The 21,437-nt window shown below is 33.6% G+C and overlaps 1 protein-coding gene across 3 annotated transcripts; it reads right to left on the bottom strand.

Annotated features, from left to right (window-relative positions):
- Positions 1–11,691: 11,691 nt before the first annotated feature.
- LOC143041866 (uncharacterized) lies at positions 11,692–20,290 on the bottom strand. Of its 3 annotated transcripts, none has more exons than XM_076213992.1 (2): positions 20,199–20,290; positions 11,692–14,375 (listed from the first exon to the last, which is right to left on the bottom strand). In XM_076213992.1, exon 2 carries the CDS (start codon positions 14,363–14,365, stop codon positions 11,828–11,830), a length of 2,538 nt encoding a protein of 845 aa, XP_076070107.1. In that variant the 5' UTR covers positions 14,366–14,375; positions 20,199–20,290; the 3' UTR covers positions 11,692–11,827. The 3 variants fall into 3 exon arrangements, with proteins under 3 accessions (XP_076070107.1, XP_076070105.1, XP_076070104.1); XM_076213990.1 differs by having other exon boundaries at positions 20,151–20,243; XM_076213989.1 differs by lacking the exon at positions 20,199–20,290 and adding an exon at positions 14,928–15,074.
- Between the last annotated feature and the right edge of the window lie 1,147 nt (positions 20,291–21,437).

Below are 21,437 nucleotides of genomic sequence, written 5' to 3'. Positions count from 1 at the left end.
TGATGTTTCGTCTTGTATAATCTGTCCATGACTATTTATGATGTGTGCAGTTTGTTTGCATGTAAGAAAATATGGATTATCAGGTTGTCTACATATTGTTATTGTAAAATATTGTCATAATGTAAAGCTTTCTGTCCAGAGAACTCTTTGAATAAGTTCAAAATGCTTCATATTGTGTGGAGCAGCTGATATATAACAATATAGAGATGACAAAAATTTGGTAACTTATTCATCAGAATGTATTTGTGTATTCTGCATTATAGATAAAAGTTTTTTCTTTGTTTCACCAGCAAACTGGAAGATGACTTAACAAGTTCATTTTGACATTGGCTCTATGTCTGGGTCAAAGTTTTTGTAAAAGGTCAGGTTTAAAAAACACATTTGATGTCACGCCGTGATATTCAATTTTAGGAAAAGCTGAGCAGAGTACTACAGACATTGGGAACACCAATAAGGGATATTATTACAGTCCATATTCTTTGTATAAATTCATAGACAATTGTCTGAACCAGCATTGCTAATTGAGGTAGAATGCCCTCCCCCTTTTCACACATACATGAAATAGTAGACATGTGTAACTTTATCCTTACTCATTATTATGTCATATCTTTATACATCAATGTTCTCCAGATTTTGTTCAGACATTAGACAGTATATATGCATCACAGGCAGTATTTAGCTTGTGATGCATTGAAAAGAAATTATTTTTCAAAAGTGACAGAAAAGAGAAAGTCGAAGCTCAGCTGTAAGGTCTTCCATATAAAAAAAAAGAAGATGTGGTATGATTACCAATAAGGCAACTCTTCATATGATACCAAATGACAGAAATTATAGGTCACCCCATATGTTTATCAATATTAATAGAGAGATAGAAGATAAAAAAAAATCAGTTTTTATTATGAATAGTTTAAACCTCTGCATAGCATGGAAAAAGTGTGTAAAAGTCAAAAGTAATTGTGACATCCTGACTCAAAATCTTATTTTATAAGGTTTCTTGATAGAAATTAGATTTTATGACCTTTTTCAATTTAACAAGGGACACTTGAATGATTTTTACTACAAAAACGAATTTGATGACCTGCTGTTAATTTCATATTCCTGCAACAAAAAACATATTTCAAAAAAAGGCATTTTAAAATTGATTTATTCAATATTGTTTGCAATAATGACCTGCAGTTTATACATTTGTACTTATTCATATACATTATTTAATTATCTGTACCTCATATAAAGTCCTATTTTTCAGTATACGGATATAGATAGTAAACTGCACATTGCCAGAAAACAAAGAAATAGTGATGGCAACGTTAAATACGTTAATAAAGTAATGCAAATAGACAGGAAATAATAAAAAATAAATTAAAAACTTTGATTTACAAAATTTTAATCTGCTAACCGAGTCCCTGTGTTTATAGTACGGTGACCAAGTAAGGAAAAGTCGCTTATTTAAGGAGTTTAATCGTCATTCAGACTATACGGCTGTAAATCACAGTATTGGTAGTTCAAAGGTTACACTTCACATTTTGACTTGTCGTCAAAAAATCGTACGGTGCAATTTTTGTAAAATGGGCTTTGAAGTTCGTTCCCTTACTTTAAAGAAAAAAATACTTTCAAAAGATTTTTGGCCTACATTCTAAAAGAACATTCGGGATATGCTTTTTGTTATTATATACATTGTTGTAACACATTATTTTAACAATTTCAAACAAAGTTGAGCAAAATTAATCCGTTATTGAGGATTTTTTGTAAAAATTGAATACTACGAATATTTTGCATTTAATAGAGTACGTTTCAATTCATTTTCATCATTTATTTTTACGCAAAATGTAAAATAAACAACATTTATATGACATTTCAAACCTTTATTGAACAACACTTTCAAAATCAGAAGCATTATTTCAACTTGTGCATTAAAACAAAATATACACTACAAATTGAAGATACAGGTTTTCCACTTGAAATTCGACTTGTAAAAAAAGTTGAACCGGACCGATACTATTATTTTAATCTATAAATGATATTTTGTATCACAACGATTTTTCATTGTTAACATTTGTTCAATTCGATTTTTTTTTTTGATAGTTTATGGTCCCATTTCGTGTTGGTTATCGTGGTTTTTTTTATGACTTTTTAAAAGATTTCATATTTTCGTATGTTTATTTGATATGGGTTTTTTTCTTTTTATACATTTCAAAAATTAAGAACCAAGTCTGAATTTGGACATGTAGTTATCTGGAAAATGTTTGAACTAGGAAGTCTTTTACGATTAGGTTCTAGTAGTTAAAAAAGGCAACACATGGCTTTTAATTTTGAAAACTGTATCGTATGACAGAGAATAAGTACTGAATCAGTCACCTCCTTTACTGTAAAGAGTAAACGTTGCTTCTTAAGTTCTGTTGAAACACTAAATGATGGAATCTGCCAGCAATATGTTGTAGAGTATGGGTCGTTTGTTGAACCTGATTTGGTGAACCAATTCAATTCTGATGCTACGTGTGCATTTTCCCTACCTTCCTTTGGCCCATCACTCACAACTTACACCAGTCTGAGAGATGGTATGGCATTGCTTAAATGTATTGATGATAACAAAAAAGCAAAAAAATGGTGACCTTGCAGGTGACTATTATAAAAATATGACCCAATGCTTTTCGCTAGCGCACACAGTAGCAGACATATTTTTACCGCTACGACATGAAAAGCTCAATAAAGTTGTCTGTTGAAAAGGAAACCCGCACAAAGAGTACACCTTCAACCAAAGTGTATCAGATTATTGAAGGGAGAAGGATACTGACTGGAAGAAGTTTCTTTCTGTTAAAGAAAAACATCAGGCTCTCCCTAATTTCTTTGGTAGTTTTTCTTTTTTAAAACTAGTATGACAAATCCCCTATGATTCCACCTTATAGTGAGCTTTACTCAGCTGGAACGTTTGTAAATCCGAAATTGTCGAACTTATTTCAGACAATAATGTTAATGACTGTTGTAACTTGCTTAGAACTCACCAAGGGCCAATACTCGTATAATAAGTAACGCCTTATACTTAACAGAAAAGGGAAAGAGCGACAGAATAATCCTAAGGACCTCTGATACGGTGTGATTGTTCTGTGTGTTCACTACTGCAAACAAATGACACATGCATGCGAGTTGTAGGCGCAGTTGGATGTGTACGGATTGCTATTTTAGTCTTGTACATGAATGATTTATTAGTTGTTGGTGGCTTTGAACTAGCTGTCAGATAACTGCGAGTACTCTCAGATCTGTTCCTAGTGTCTTTTTGTTGTTTGGATGTACAAGTACGTCCAATTGTATTTTTGTCCATCTGATGAGTTAAGCCTTTTTCAACTGATTTTTATAGTTCGTTCTTATATTGTACTGTTATACCACTGTCCCAGGTTAGGGGGAAGGGTTGGGATCCCGCTAATATGTTTAACCCCGCCACATTATTTATGTATGTGCCTGTCCTAAGTCAGGCGCCTGTAATTCAATGGTTGTCGTTTGTTTATGTGTTACATATTTGTTTTTCGTTCATTTTTTTATATAAATGAGGCCGTTAGTTTTCTCGTTTGAATTGTTTTTACAAAAGACTTGAAAGGACACACACGACTATTGTAGTTACAGAATTTTGGGAGTACTGACGAAGATGAAGCCCTTGTTTGTGTAAGAATTTAGTTTCGAAGATGTATGATCTGAGGAATGATCTCTTTAAATCATTCCATCTAGATATTAATAAAATTCGCGTCAAGCTTGCCACCAGTAAAAAAGTATGTTTAGTCAGGTTACCTCTCTGTGAAGCGGAAATTTTGACCGCTAAACATTGCTAACCCCCTGTTTCGTCACCTTTAGAATACGGTTGGCGAAAATTAATTATTTCATTACACCCCGTTTATTTTAAAGGGCATATGTCAGCAAAATTCTTGCAGGATCTTTTGTGTTCATGTTAGGGAAAATCTTCATGTGAAAAGTGTTTGTTCACAACAAAACCTTACATGTACGGATCTTTGCTCCTTTCAAGGGTAAGAATTATGTAGAAATTCCTTGACAGATGAATCAGAAGATACTCCTGGATGAAATCTGTTTTCTGATCATTTTGATTGGATTTTTTAATGTTCTTCGAGCTAATTAGTGGTTTTTGGTTGCAATGAATTACATGCATGAGCTTTTTTTCAAAATAAACATTCAGGATAGAAGGCTTTACTTGAAAACAACATTTATCTTTTATTGCTGAGGTTGAATGTCACCCGACAAGGTAACTACTGTAACTTTAACAGAATTTGTATTGATCTTGTATAATAGAACAAGTGTTGAAAAACGCCAATTTTCAGAATTAACCGATTACTAAGTAATATGTTCTTTTTTTTTTACATTTTCGAGATAATTCATTTTCAATTGATTTGAAATTTAACACAAAATGCTGCTTATATCTTTCAATTGTTAAGATACAGAAAGAAAAAAAGAAAACAGTATGTTGATCTTTGACCTTAATTTATGCAAAACTGTTACCATATTTCTTTTTGACGACATCGATATTCCAAAAGTACTCATTTTTCCGAATCCAATGATATATGATATAGCCATATAGTATGTTTGACGATTAAATTTTTAAAATATTGGGTCTGGTCACCGTACTATTAATTTCACATCAATATAAGCTTCAATTTTCAGTATTCAAATTAATATCCGGAAACATTTTTTTCAAAAACAACCTCTTTTTCTTGGTAACTTCGATCTGGAAGTTGAGTCCCAAGTAAAAACTTTCTTCCTTCACTTTAACTTTTACCTATAAAACTTTCAATTCAATCCATTAAGGGGATACAATTACAATATTAGTTTTGAACCAAGACAGGTGACGTGCACCCGATTTGTATTCGGAGGCATTAGTAATAAAATGATTATTTGTGAGACCTTGGAGCCATGAACCAGTATTTTCTGCTTCATCTTTTATTAAGTCAAAATAAATATATTAATTTTTATGAGTGTTTAATGGACTAGTGAAAAATGGAGGTATCAGATTTCTTGAAAAATGCAACAAAACAGACTTTATAAAAGAAAGAATTCAGACATTTACGATCAATATAGAAATAAGAAGATTGGTATAATTGCCATTGAGACAACTCTCCACCAGAGATCAAATAAAGAAAAAAAGACAATTACCAACGTGTATTATGTCACTGAGCGGCTTTAAACGATGAGCATAACTTATACCGCATAGCAAGCTAAAGAAGGTTTAGAAATGACAAGTGTAAAACAATTTAATGGAAAAATCAAGCAGCCTCATTTATGTACAAAACAATAATCGAAAAACAAATAGGACATTCAAGACAGGACAACCACTGAATAAAGGGCCCTTCACTTGGGAAAGGGAAATCAAAATAATGTGGGGTTAAACGTGAATTTAGAGGGCGCTCACAACTCTCCTAGCATGGGACAGTGGCACCACCTTAAATCTGTACAAAACAAACATGATATACAGCAACGAATGACAACCATCGCGTTACAATTTCCTGACTTGGGACTGACCATCATGTTGTCTGCTCTATGATAAGACTATCAATAACGTTGGTGCCTGGTGTGTTTAACTTCATTCTGCTTATGTTGCTAACAACATAGAGTATATTGTCCAGCAAAACCAAGTTATTCTGTATTTATATATTTATACAATAAAATTGTTGGGTTTACTTAAACCATTGCATGCATATCATGGAATAGCTGATTTTTCTAAGCTACGGTTCGAATTTGAATTACATTGCAAACGACTTAGTTTATTGACAAAAGCGCGAAATTTGGCTAGCCGCAAAACCAGGTTCAACCCACCATTTTTTCCTGAAATGTCCTGTACCAAGTCAGGAAAATGGCCATTGTTATATTATATAGTTCGTTTCTGTGCGTTTTACATTTTAGTGGTGCGTCTCTGTTGTGTCGTAATTGTCCTCTTATATTTGATGTGCTTCTCTCGGTTTTAGTTTATAACCCGGATTTTTTTTTTCTCAATCGATTTAAGAATTTCTAACTGCGGTTTACTACTGTTGCCTTTATTTATGAGCGATGACACGATGGACTATTACTATTATAAAAGTAAAGTTAACGCTTCAACAGGAATTAAAGTGTTTCCTTTAAGTTTACTGAATATGAAAATATGTATTTATTAGTTGGTTATGATTTTTTGTATCTATATTTATTTTGCTATTAGGAAAAGTATTTAATGTTAAACTAGTACTAGTACTGAACCGAGTGAAAGATATATTTATAATCAGTTAAAACTTTTTTTTCAAAGTGCCGTAATATGTTCATATAGGAACACGATTTAGTTGAATAACATTTAAATAAATGCCATTAGTCAATCATACAATCATTTGTATTATCATGGGTAATCTAAAAGTCGCATCTTCATGAAAGAATTTTGTTTTCGGCAAAACATTCGATTTTATCACCATTCTGTTTTATGCGTTGTTGGCCATCAGACGAAACAATTATCTAACACAGTGACTGTAGCCTTAGGTCTTGTGATTTCATCTGTTAAAATGTGTGTTTACAAATAAAAGAAAATAAACAACATATTTAATGTTGTTTAAAACATGGTTCGGATGTCACTGAGATGATTTCAAGATATGTTCCGACATATTGATACACAGTTAAACTTTGGTGGAAAGTTTGTCATATGAGCAATCATACCAGTTCTCCTATTTTTTTTTATAAATTAATCTAATTTTATTTACATTGTACAAAATGTAGATGATGTTCGTCGAATTTGATGTTAATTGTACCATTGCGTTTGGCTCTTGATTTGTTTTGCAATTTGTATAGACTCTGGTTGATGTAAAGCTTCACATGCATATATCATGAACCTTTGCCTATCATTGGCGATCAAACGTATGCTGATCTTGAGAAATATAGAAACTTGCCCATCATTGGCGACCATACGTATGCTGATCTTGAGAAGTATGGAAACTTGCCCATCATTGGCGACCATACGTATGCTGATATTAAGAAGTATAGAAACTTGCCCATCATTGGCGACCATACGTATGCTGATCTTGAGAAGTATAGAAACTTGCCCATCATTGGCGACCATACGTATGCTGATCTTGAGAAGCATAGAAACTTGCCTATCATTAGCGACCATACGTTTACTGATCTTGAGAATTATGGAAACTTGCCTATCATTGGCGACCATACGTATGCTGATCTTGAGAAGTATAGAAACTTGCCAATCATTGGCGACCATACGTATGCTGATATTGAGAAGCATGGAAACTTGCCCATCATTTGAAATCATACGTATGCTGATCTTGAGAAGTATGGAAACTTGCCCATCATTGGCGACCATACGTATGCTGATCTTGAGAAGTATGGAAACTTGCCAATCATTGGCGACCATACATATGCTGATATTGAGAAGCATGTAAACTTGCCAATCATTTGCGACCATACGTATGGTGATCTTGAGAAGTATGGAAACTTTCCAATCATTGACGAGCATACTTTTTCTGATCTTGAGAAGTATGGAAACTTGCCATGCCAATCATTGGCGACCATATGTATGCTGAAATTGAGAAGCATGGAAACTTGCCAATCATTGGCGACCATACGTATGCTGATCTTGAGAAGTATGGAAACTTGCCAATCACTGGCGACCATACGCATGCTGATCTTGAGAAGCATGGAAACTTGCCAATCATACGTATGCTGATCTTGAGAAGTGTGGACACTTGCTGAGTGATCATGAGATGCCTATCATTGACGAACATATAGTTGGAAAACTTGCCTTTCATTGAATTGAAGACCATGCGTGTGTTGATCCTGAGACGTATGGACACTTGCCTATCATTGAAGACATACGTGGGTTGATCATGAGAAATTTTGAAACTTGCCTATCATTGAATACCATATAGATCTATGTGTTGATCTTGCTTGAGGTATTTTGTATGGAAACTTGCCTATCATCGAAGATATAAAAATAAGATGTTGTATAATTCCAATTCTATTATGACGTGCTTCTTCCGCTTTGTGAACAAACCCATGCTCTAAATCCAATAAAATGTGTTTGCACATGCGTATATTGACTACTGCTGAATAATGAATTTTATCAAATTGGTTTGTTTTTATAATTTAAAAACCAGTAATTACTTGGCTGAAATTCGTCTGTTAGTTTTACTGGATAGCCTTAAGGTATATAATATAAATAAATTTGTAAGTGAGTGAAACCTGCTCACACTGTTATGTTATATCTTTATTATTTGATTTCGATTGTTTGAATTAGACGTAAAAGTTTTTATGCATGAAAGAGTAGCTATTGTGGTGTTTGAATGGACTAAAACTATACAATGTGGTGAACGAATTTTAAAAATACCTTTGGTCAAAATAGATGATTCTATTTTATGTCCCGTTACTGCATACAGTAGAATGTGCCGCATGATTCCTGCTCCTGAAGAATCTCCTGCTTTTGTTATCAAGAGAAATGCTAGTCTTAAAACAGTAACTTACAAACAGTTTCAATCTAAACTTAAGCGTATCATTTCATTGACTGGACGAGATCCTCGCCTTTGCTCTACACATTCTTTTAGACGGGGAGGTGCGTCATTTGCCTTTCAGGCTAGAGTCCCTAGTGAACTGATACAGCTGCACGGTGACTGGGCAAGTGATGCCTATAAGCTTTATTTGAATTTTACTATGCAGGAGAAAATATCAGTTGCAGAGTCAATGGCCAAACTTTTATAATATTTTTTCAGACATAACCAACAAACATGTACTGGTGTTATCCGATTCAATCTGTAAACATTTATCTGGCATTTCTAACATGGACCTTCAAGCTTACAGTGGTGCTCGTATTTCCACTATTAAGAAGAAACTGGATCAAGGTGAAATAAACTTAAGTAACTATTCTTACTGTCTTATTCATGTTGGAACTAACGATGTAAGAGACTTTTCTGTTGATCGTATCATTGCTGATTTTAGAGAGTTATTTGTAAAATTTAAATCTTTGTCTCCGCATATCAAGCTTTATATATCTTCTATTTTACCAAGACCTGTAGATTTTGATTTAACTGGTTTTAAATGTGCTAATATTAATAGGCAATTACTTTCTGTATGTTCTAAATATAACATTATTTTTATAAAATCATATAAAAGGTTTCTTGTAAGAGGGCGTCCTATTAGGTCTCTTTTTGCCTTTAAGGATGGAGGGTTGCATCTTAATGAAGCTGGTCTATACGAGCTTCGCAGATGCTTTCAACATGTTATGAGTCATATATAATCTGTATTATCTACCTTTTGTTTTATGATAATCATCTAAATTTTTGTTTGTATGCTTTGTATATTGTTAGGAGGTCATCGTTGTTAATCTTATAAGGGAGCAATTTATCCCTTAGGATTTTGATCTTACAAAGGAGTGTACTATTCTTTGGGATCATAAGCTTACTTGAAGTTAGTGCACTTACAGGGAAGTTCGTCATATTCTCTGGGTGTGTCGTATAAAGGAAGTTTCTTATTCCTTTTATATTCAACTGGAACTTACAAGGAAGTGTCTCATTCCTTGGGTTTCAATTTCTTCTATTTGCGTGTGTGTACAATTTGTTTTTGTTAATCTTTTTTGGCGGGTTGTTTGGCGCATTTTGTTATTTCTTTTAGGCCCGCTTTATTTAGAGTATTCGTATGTGTATCTTTTGTATTGTATTATATGAATATTTTGTGTGTAAATTATACTTATTTATGTATCTTATATGTTAATTCAAGCTGCCAAAATTAAACTATTACTGGTTTATATCTTCTTTATTTGAAAGCCCCCGTAATTGGTTTGTTTTTATAATTTAAAAACCAGTAATTACTTGGCTGAAATTCGTCTGTTAATTTTACTGGATAGCCTTAAGGTATATAATATAAATAAATTTGTAAGTGAGTGAAACCTGCTCACACTGTTATGTTATATCTTTATTATTTGATTTCGATTGTTTGAATTAGACGTAAAATTTTTACCCACCCACCCAAACCCATTTTACAAAATTGAAGTGTGCTTTTGAATGTGCAGTTGTGAAGATGGCGCATTTTGTTATTTCTTTTAGGCCCGCTTTATTTAGAGTATTCGTATGTGTATCTTTTGTATTGTATTATATGAATATTTTGTGTGTAAATTATACTTATTTATGTATCTTATATGTTAATTCAAGCTGCCAAAATTAAACTATTACTGGTTTATATCTTCTTTATTTGAAAGCCCCCGTAATTGGCATGCATTTAAAGGGGCACAAGCTACGAGATATATAAAAATTCTAAAGTTTGATTTTTTTTTTTGTTCAATCAATAATGAAAGTGAAATAGTGAAATAACAATTCGCTTTTTGCAGCCAAAAAGGTTCAATTTTGTCAAATTACGCTAAGAAACATTGATAATTAGTTATTCACTTACAAGTGAATGAGTCGACCTCTTTAAATCCGTATGCATGTGAACTTCAATTTAACCCCTAGATAGAGATTAACAACGCATGCATTGTACGTGTACTGGTTATTTAAGGAAAAAGAATGTCAACAATGAAAGTGAAACTACGGTAAATCATTTGATTACTAATTCGATGCACATAAAATCATTCTTGTACGGTTAAAAGCAATGAGAGACATCTTTTTTTAATCTATAAAATAAAATCAAACAGACCTATAAAAAGCCAATTGCACGTGTTGGTTTAATCTATTCATATCTTTATTTATGTTTACATCGCTTATATGGTCATCTGAGGTCAAATCGTTAGTTAATTAGATGGCGTCTGGACTAAAATACACACGAAACGAACCTATATATTATCTACCCCATGCTCTGTAAACTGTTTATTTTAGACTTTTGATAGTTTGAATAAATGTTTTACATTGTTACAAATCAAATATGAGAATTTGAGTCAAATCGGTGACCATGAATTTGACAGCTAGTGCCCCTTTAATATATTTCATTAACTTAAAACACTTTCAAACTAATTCATTTATTATGACTGTGATGTGTTGCATTTCGAAATTGACATATTTGACCTAGATACGACAACCGTTCATGCTGGCTGTTCAAACTCCTCCCTCTGAAAAATCAGTCAGTCGTTTGATTCTTTACAATAAAAAAAGGGAGGTTCATGGAAGAGCCTACAAAAACGATCTACACTTATACACATCGGACATAGAAATTACCTTAATTGTCGAATCGAAATATTTAATGCAAGCTATAATACTTTATTGTAGTTTAAACAAGGGTAGGCATTATATTCGTGTTATTTTAGCCCTCACTATCGCTCGGGCCAAAATAATCACGAATATAACGCCAATCCATGTTAAAACTACAATAAAGTATAATAGATTGCATCAATTATTTCTTAAATAAAACAACTCTCCTCCAACAACTCTCCTACAAAAACCAAATGACGTAGAAGTTGACAACTTTAATAGGTCACAATATGCAGTCTTCCAAAATTAGCAAAACCATAGAAGTATAAACCAAAAACTCATACCACACAGTAGGCCTTGAAATGAGAATGGTATAAGAAATTCAAACCAGAAAGCAAAAGACATTGATTGATGTTTAAAAGCATAAACGAAAAAGATTTTTTTTTCAAATATATATTCTGTTGATAAAGTCTATGTATTTTTTGTGATATTGTGTATTCGGATTTCTTTCTCGTTGACATTTTCCCCTCAACTGTTTTTCGTATATGTTCAAGAAGCTAAACAATTGTAAACCATTAACCTTTTATTCACAAGCCAGTTATAATTAAGGCATAGCCGTTAGAACAATTTACAACATTTATTTTTGACTAGATTCCACAAAAATATAGATTTTCAAATTCATCATGTAGAAATGTCTCCTTTTACACAAATGTAAACTGAAATTTTGTTTCATTATTGTCATAAATTTCGTCACCGTGTACGTCATTCCGTCTGGTGAGATGTACATGGTCAATGTCTGTTTCATCTGATAACATGGTCCTCCATGTACCCTTGAGGTAATCGTTACAATGAATCACACCCCCGGGAATATACAAGGTGTGACGTTTGGGGATTTTGAATCCAGTAATGTGAAATTCTCCGTTCTCTGTAAATTTGGTTAGAATGAATGTACCAGACTCGTCTGTCAACGGACAGTCTAAGTGAGAAAACTCGTGACGTTCGAGACCCGCACCACCGTTGGTTGCAGCAACATATTTTTCTAAGTACCCATTCTCGTATGTAAAGTCCTGTATTCCATGTCTATACAGCAACGAAATCTTTTCTTGTTTTGCGTCGGCAAAACTGCAGTCATAATATCGCAAAAGTTCTGTAGTGGCCACATCAGTAACAACTCTTCCATTGAAATCTGGCGGGAAAGTAATTTTGCCCGACTTTCCAGGTACTGTGCCTATTTCCCATTTTACCCCTTTAACTACAGTGTGTTTGGGAATTAGAGGCGGAAGATCACTGAAGCATGCCAGATCTATTAAACTATATTCCCCTGGAACTAAATCTGCCACCATTCCATGCCCGCCTTTCATTACAATTGTTCCAGTGTTTCCTTTTCTTCTGAAAGTCGCAAAGTTCTTCCACCTATCACGAATGTATGTTGTAAGTTCTTTTGAATCTGTGTCACTATAGACCTGTTTTAGCTGGTTCTGGAACTGATCTACTGATGAGTCATTTAGGTCGATATCCTCAATTTCCTCCTCGATTATTGAAGTTAAAACGTCCGAATTGCCACCCTGGACCATTTTCTGAAAATCGGAGAATGTGATTTCATCTTTCGCACTTTCAGAAAATGAGGTCATAATTTTAGACATCCTAATAGAACGCTTCTTCTCCCATACATATTCAGTAAATTCTCTGAAGTTCAATGTGCCAGAGCCATTCCGGTCCGCTTCTAAAAACGCCTTCCTCATGGCGTTTACACATTCAGCAGTTGATGTCTCATCCATTACGTGCTTCGAAAAGTACACTTCAAATTCATCGAAGGTGATCTCGCTTTTATCGCGTGTGTCTACCGTTTTAAACACTAAATTTACTTCTTTTTCAGACATTGTTAGGCCTATTTCTTTGATAAATTTGTGAAATTCAGTTCTATCTAAAAGACCGTTACCGTTTGTGTCTATTTTCATGAATACCGCTTTTAGTTTTTCTCTGTTAACTGCTATGAAATCGGTGGTGTTGTTATTCCCCAGACTACCTGTGTTGTTCCCATTTGTTCCATTGAGTCCTGGTTTAGTAGTGACTTTGGGCACAATCTCAACAGTTACAACGTCTGCTGTTTCCTGAATACCTTGTAGCTGAATGACTGGTGTACGAATTGGACTTGGCATGTTCGAAATTGCACGAGATACTCGTTTGTGATTTTCATTTAGTGCCGTTTCCACTTTCTGCAAAGAACTTTGTTTGGTTATAGATGTAGAAGACTGTTTAATCCTTTTTGTATATCGATCACGCAGCAATTTCTGTACTGGAGTTGTGTTTTCTAGTATGCATTCAATGATTTCCTCTACAGAAGATAGCCATGACCGTTTTTCGTAGTCATCTTCAACTGCTATTTCCAATTCTATAACTGGATGGTTTGCTATACAAAATCTGCCTTTTAAATGATGTATTATTCCACTGTACATTAGGAGACTTTCTACTTTTGTATTCTTAGTAATTACTAACTCTATTTTCTTAGTGCTGCTTTGAATTCTGACTTTATCTGGACTTCCGGTATATACACTAACACTTCGCGGAGTAAGGACGCAGCTTCGCTTTGCCCAGGTTGACCAGTTTGATTGCTTTCTACATCGAACGTATACTTTCTCTTTTTTCAAAATCTCTAATACAAGCCAGGAATAAAGGTCATCGATGCATGCTTTGGTTTTATCTACCGTTACTTCTTTGAACACAAGATCTTCTAGGATTTTGACGAAGTCCATAAAAATGAAACTGTCTGCTTTAAACATTTCATCAGTTGATTTGATTATATTCCCGAAGTTGCCAAGGACCTTGTCGGTAAACCAGCAAGCTTCTTCTTTACACAAAACAGGAGGATATGTATCTTCTCTCACTAACCGGTTGTTGATTTTCCATAATTTGTATAGGTCAGCATTAGATATGGAACTTTTACATGTTGTTTTAATCACATTCCAACAGGCCTCTTCAATACTTTCAAGGAGAATACCGAAAGAAACTCCTTTCTCTCGCAGAGAATTTTTAACATATATTTTGTAATCCTCAAATTTGATGGTTTCGTCTTGAAATGTCTGATTGAAGATGTGTTCCGAGAAGTTCACAGTCTGTAAGCCACTGATACTTTTGGTTACTGCTTTTACTATTTCTGTTGGTGCGCTGACTGCACATTTCTTGGTGACATCTAGTGCTGCCACCGCCTGCCACACGCATGCTAGTTGCTCTCCAGGCATGTTAAGTTAACTGAAAGGAAAAACAAAACTCGTTAAAAAAATTGGAACTCTCAAGTACATAAAGTTTTACTAAGAATAAAATGTATGTCGGTCACAAGAGACCAAATGACACAGTTAATAACAACTGTAGGTCATCGTATGGCCTTCTACAATGAGTACAGACCATATCGCATAATCAGCTATAAAAGATCATAAAAGGCCCTGAAATTACAAATGTAAAACAATTCAAACGAGACTATTTACAGCCTAATTCATGTATAAAATAATGAACGAAAAACAAATACGCAAGACAGCAACAAACGACAACCTCTGAATTGCCGGTTCTTGAACAAGTTTACTAAACCGATTTGTTTTTATTATAAAAGTTGAACTGTTTCTAGAAAATTAAATGAACGCTTAGTTTGTTGAAATATATAATGTTTACTACACTCAGGTTTTTTTTTTTGCAACAACAAAAGTGTTAGTAACATTAAAAATTGTTTGAAAAACATTGCATTCAATATTATTTATTTAAAATTCTACCGATAAGTAACTTTTATCATAATTGAGCTAATTGACTTACTTTTGTAAAAGTTGTTTACATCTATGGTATATGATATCAAATTATTTTAAGTGGTCTATTTTCAAAAAATACATGTAGTTTGTATCCAGAACGCTTTATATACCATTGCATATATACGATTCACGGTGGGTTTCCCCACATTAAAAGGTGTTCTACCAAGAATTGACCAATCGAATTGACAAAATATCTGAAATAACGTACATTTTAGTCTTGATTTAATCGCGCCCTCAGGTACAAAATGAAATTTTCTAATCTATTTTAAAATCTTTTCTGTTTAATGATTTATATATCCGGGGTTTAAATTATTTCGTCTTTTATAAGTTTACCTATATAAGAATATGTCTTATACGTAAACTATTATTAGATTCTTTTTTAACGATTTAAAAAATGTAAGTTATTAGTTTTGTAAGGAAGATTGTTGATGGCCTTTGTGAAATTAATTTCCATTTGGGTTTTTTAAAAATCAGTTTAATGTTGAAGACTTAATATGTTGATCACTAGATGTCCTTTGACTAAAATTCTTTGAAATCTTTCAAGATTTCGTTGATTCCTTGCATAGATTTGCAACTAGATACAAAGTAGTTTATATGTTCTTATAACACTTTCATTGTGTAACACATTTAAATACAATGGTGGGGCAATAAAGATGTTTATCAGATTTGTTAAAAACAAGAATTTTAAGTTCACATCTAAACACAATTTTGATAATTGTAACCTTTTCATTTTCTCTTATATAAACATCTTCTGTTTCGGAAAAAAAAACTGAGTCATCTGCATGCATAAGACAATCAAATCTTGTGTTTCTGAGAGAATTACTATTGTTATCTGAACGCAGTTGACAATCTATTATGATAATAGGATCAGCACATAAGGAAAATGTTTCTGACAAATCACGCACAGTAAAAAACTTTGAAATATAGATATAACATCGTTACATGTTATTGTTGACACATGATTTAAGTACAGTCACATTTTAATATATGTATGTATAAATATATCCATGTGATTTTGGCTTTGAAAGATATGACAACACTTTTCCTGGAAAAATAATGATTCACCATTAAAATCAAATTTACAAATAAATATATTACCAAGAAAAAGGGGAGACGACCAAAAATGGCGTATATGACCATATCACTCTATGAGATACACATATAAGTTATAAACTGTGCTTTATCATATACTTAGACTAAATAACATCTGATTTTTATTGTATGATAATAGCATTAAATTAACGTAAATTCCATATTTTTCGAATTGGTGCTTAGCGGGCTGATATGAAAAGTTTATCACATGCTTCGATTGTTATCACATGCCTTTCCGTAACGTTATCGCATGGCTTCCCAGTGATACTCGGCAAATTCCGGAAAATACACCTCAAGGCTACGTTTTCTATGAAAAACATTACACAGTAGTGTACAAAACAATTATTTGGATACTGGAAAGTATATTGTGTAAAACTATAATAAAAAAAAAAAAAAAAAAAAAAAATTATTAAATAAATGCATTTTTTAAAAGTTTCAAACATAATTTAGAAACTTATTTTTAAAAAGTTGACTTTTCCAAACAGTGTTTATTATGTATATTTTTGTCGATCTGGTTATATTCAAATATGTTTCTTCTCTGCATATGATAGAAAGATTTCATATCGAATGTACTAAATTTAGGGTCCGACGTCTGTGAACTTTTCACTCTTTGAACTTCTTTTTGGAAACCACGTAAAAGGATCAATATATAAATCTGTTATTTTTCTCCATTGTTGAAGCATATGATAAAAAGATCATAACATGTCATTTTTCATATCGCATGTATTATCAGCCCTTGGTCAGTATCAGCCCTCGAGCCATGCGGCTCTTGGGCTGATATTGAACCTATGGCTGATAATACATGCGATATGAAAAATGCCATGCAATAATCTGATAATATCGCATTGCTTTGCCATCCGTTTGATGTGTTTAAGCTTTTGATTTTGCCTTTTGATAAAGAACCTTTCTACCACTTAGATGGCATATTTGAATACTTCAATTACTTTATTTGCACATTTTCTCGAAATGTATTGCAATCGTTACACGCTAATTCTATATAAAAAAAGAATGTTTTCTCACCCAGCTAAGTTGGAAATGAAATACAGAAAAAAATTATGGTACTTCAAAAAGTTTTTTTTAAGCCTCGTTGTTCTCTTAATATTGTGCTCGCCACGACTGCTCGCTAGAGGGGTGATTTGATCCCAACCTTTTCAAACAGATGACTTCAAAATTGATATAAGATCTTCAATCCCGTGCAGGTGACGTTAAACAACAATCCATCCACTCTCGTTCATTTTCAATTATATAGCTACGAAGTATTGTATCTATCAACAATAACAATAAATGTCACAAAACAGTCATCTTTAAATTAAAGTTCGTAAGGAAAAGGGCGAAAAAACACCGTCTATTTGTATCATTCGAGCGATGTTAATACATAACCGAGTTAATGAAGAAAAACAAAAGCGGATCTAAATTTTCAAGGATTTAAATAATAACTTTAAAAAGTTCTTAACACATTTACATTTCCTTATTCTATCAAAGAAAGGTTGTTTAGCGGTACATTTGTTGACAAAGACAACATTTTTTTACATGTTAGAATAAACAAGAGTGCACACGCTGAAATGTCTCGCCTTCTATACTAATCATTGATATTATGTAGATAGTCCTAAGTATAAAGCTTTATTACAACTGTCTCATAAACTTAACATTAACCAAGATAACTAAACAAAGACCAATGAACCATGAAAATGAGGTCAAGGTCAGATGAACCATGCCAGGCAGACATGTACAGCTAACAATGCTTCTATACAACATATATAGTTGACCTATTACTTATAGTTTAAGAAAAATAGACCAAAACACAAAAACTTAACACTGTGCAATGAACCGTGAAAATGAGGTCAGGGTCAAAAGAAACCTGCGCTACTGACATAAAGATCATAAAATATTTCCATACACCAAATATAGTTGACCTATGGCATATAGTATTAGATAAAAAGACCAAAACTCAAAAACTTAACTTTGACCACTGAACCATGAAAATGAGGTCAAGGTCACATGACATCTGCCAGCTAGACATGTACACCTTACAATCAATCCATACAACAAATATAGTAGACCTATTGCATATAGTATGAAAAAAACAGACCAAAACACAAAAATTTAACTATAACGACTGAACCATGAAAATGAGGTCAAGGTCAGATGACACCTACCAGTTGGACATGTACACCTTACAGTCCTTCCATACACCGAATATACTAGCCTGATTGCTTATAGTATCTGAGATATGGACTTGACCACCAAAACTTAACCTTGTTCACTGATCCATGAAATGAGGTCGAGGTCAAGTGAAAACTGTCTGACAGACATGAGGACCTTGCAAGGTACGCACATATCAAATATAGTTATCCTATTACTTATAATAAGAGAGAATTCAACATTACAAAAAAATTGAACTTTTTTTTCAAGTAGTCACTGAACCATGAAAATGAGGTCAAGGTTATTGGACATGTGACTGACGGAAACTTCGTAACATGAAGCATCTATATACAAAGTATGAAGCATCCAGGTCTTCCACCTTCTAAAATATAAAGCTTTTAAGAAGTGAGCTAACACCGCCGCCGCCGCCGCCGCCGCCGTAGCCGCCGCTGGATCACTATCCCTATGTCGAGCTTTCTGCAACAAAAGTTGCAGGCTCGACAAAAACATGACAAACTTAACCAAATGGAATTAGTTTGTACCTGAAAATATTTGATGACTTCAATTACCATACACATTTGAGTGTAGTATTGAATGTCCCTCTTTTTATTCATACTAAAATATGCCATTTAAATTGTCAAGGTTTAATTTTAACTTGTTTACAAGGTTGAAAGTTAGACATAAAGTTGTTTTTTTAAGTCTTAAATTGATTTTAATTTGTTGACGTGTTTGGTGTAAGACATTATAGTGTCATCATGCCATCAATGGACGGCCTGGTGAGAAAAAAAATAGAAATTGGCTCTACACTATTGCTTTCAACTTACGTTAGCGCAATTGTAATAACTGTCATTATTATTTGTTTAACCATAGACAAATATCAGTTACAAATAATATGTATTGTTCAAAAAGATCGCCTGATACTTAACGCCCGGCGGCATATATTACTAAATGTATATATTTCTATACTCAACACTCATTTGTTGCTTATGAGTATAATAGCAAGTTTATTTCCTCCCGTGACAACTATTTCCCGACGCGAAGCATTAACTTGCCGCAGTCATATCCGATTTCTAGTAAATTAGTACCGCTCAGTAACGGGGAAATGTTTGCTCCTAGGAAATAGATAATACCAAGATTAACTGGTTTTGAAGAAACTATTAACCGATTTGAAATTATTGTAGAAAACGAGAAGTGGTGTGATTTGCAACGAGACAACTATCCACCAGAGTTCAAAAGAAGTGGACGAAAGCATGTATAGGCAACTGTCACGTACAACCTTCAACAATGAAAAAAATACTATATAGTCGGTTTGAAAAGGTATTCCGGCAGAATTGAATTTCTGCTGTGTTTTGGGCTGACATATTTTAGGCATTAAACTTTACTTTTATTATTTTAACATTCAAATATGACTATATGCGAGGCTTTGTGAGCATGATGCGAATTAAAGGAAACAGTAGTATACCGCTGTACGAAATTCATAAATCAATTAAGAAAAAAAAAAACAATACCGGAAACTCAGGGAAACGCATCAAATATAAGAGGATGAGACCGATGAATACAGTGCTGAAAAGTCCTTGGTTCGATCCTGACGTGGGGGCGCTTGAAATTCTGGTACATTTAAATTGTAATTTTCACCCTCCCACACACATCTGTGATACACAGAACAGAGTTTAAACTAGAATGAATACTTCAGGAGCCTAGGCCGGTGAAAGTCCCCCCTCCCCCGGTCCCGACTTTGACCAGAATCAGTCTGCAGATATCTCTCCAGTTTGTCCGTTCCGCTGAGTCCGCCTGATAGTTCGCCACTGAGTTCCTCGGCTTCCTTCCCCATGTTAATGACAGATTTTCCTGTTTCCTTACACACCATGGTGTTGGGTTGGGGAGTGTCCATGATGTACATAAATTATTAACTTTTCCCTTTAATCCTGATAGAGACTGTACATGGATACCACTGTAGTCATGTAAAAATATGAAAATTAAAAAATTCTGGACTCACCTGAACAAAAGCCCATATAGAAGTGCCACTTTTAAGAGAGAAATTTACCTGTACAATTTCGCGTTACTGGTTCAGGTTTGACAAATACGAATTGTCGAACAATCAAGTAACTTGAGTTAATATGACATATTTTTCTAAACTCTCACTGAACAGAACAAAGACCCTTAATTAACTTAATAACATAGCCATGATATTTCTAAAAAGGACAATAGACTTGATTAGAATTACATGTACTATTTTGTCAACTTGGCTTGGAGCTCAAATCAGTCAACCGTGGCATTTACGGTTTCTTAATAAGATATTAATTCTTTATGTAATATTTTGATTAAAATGATACTTTAACAAAGAGAACATATGAAGGCGAGACGCAGCCTTAACTTGTTAATCTTGCAGACAACTAATAATTGCTTGGAGCTAAATTAAGACAAACGTTCGCGCTTAGTTTATAAAATATAAATTCATTATATAAGTATCACGTCCACTTGTATTACTGTGCATCTGATAAGTTAATTATATAAGCCTTTTTTATAGTTCGTTCTTATGTTGTACTGTTATACCAATGTCCCAGGTTAGGGGCCGGGTTGGGATCCCGCTAACATGTTTAACCCCGCCACATTATTTATGTATGTGCCTGTCCCAAGTCAGGAGCCTGTAATTCAGTGGTTGTCGTTTGTTTATGCGTTACATATTCGTTTTCGTTCATTTTTTTTTATATAAATAAGGCCGTTAGTTTTCTCGTTTGAATTGTTTAACATTGTCATATAGGGGCCTTTTATAGCTGACTATGCTGTATGGGCTTTGCTCATTGTTGAATGCCGTACGGGGACCTGTAGTTGTTTATGTCTGTGTCATTTTGGTCTCTTGTGGACAGTTGTCTCATTGGCAATCATACCACATCTTCTTTTTTATATATGTAAGAGAATGCTAATCCCTTTCTTCATGGTTAAGTACGAGCGACAGCGAGGACTTATCCTGTTAATCTTGTCAAAAACTAATTAATACATTTTTTTTATTTAGGTCTTTATTGACCCTTTGTCAACACCCCCTTACTCTAGCTCTGTTCGACTCGAAATCACAAATGGAAAATACTTAGTCTAATATAAAAAGTAATTATTATTAGTATATGTAAAAAACTAAATGTAAAAAACTAAATGACATGAATATATATATACACATAAATATACGATCAAATGAGTTCTTACTTATAAGGTCATCTTAAAGAATTGTCCATTGCACCATTTAACAAAAAAAAAGTTATAACTGATCAGAGACATATATGTTGCAGGT

Source organism: Mytilus galloprovincialis, chromosome 8 (genome assembly GCF_965363235.1).
Source record: "Mytilus galloprovincialis chromosome 8, xbMytGall1.hap1.1, whole genome shotgun sequence".
NCBI classification, from domain to species: domain Eukaryota; kingdom Metazoa; phylum Mollusca; class Bivalvia; order Mytilida; family Mytilidae; genus Mytilus; species Mytilus galloprovincialis.
Note: the sequence above shows the minus strand (reverse complement) of the source record. Positions and strands in the feature narration are given on the sequence as shown.

Bases quoted from the DNA above. Each gene is read 5' to 3' on its own strand.
- LOC143041866 (XM_076213992.1), bottom strand. From the start codon at position 14,365: ATGCCTGGAGAGCAACTAGCATGCGTGTGGCAGGCGGTGGCAGCACTA.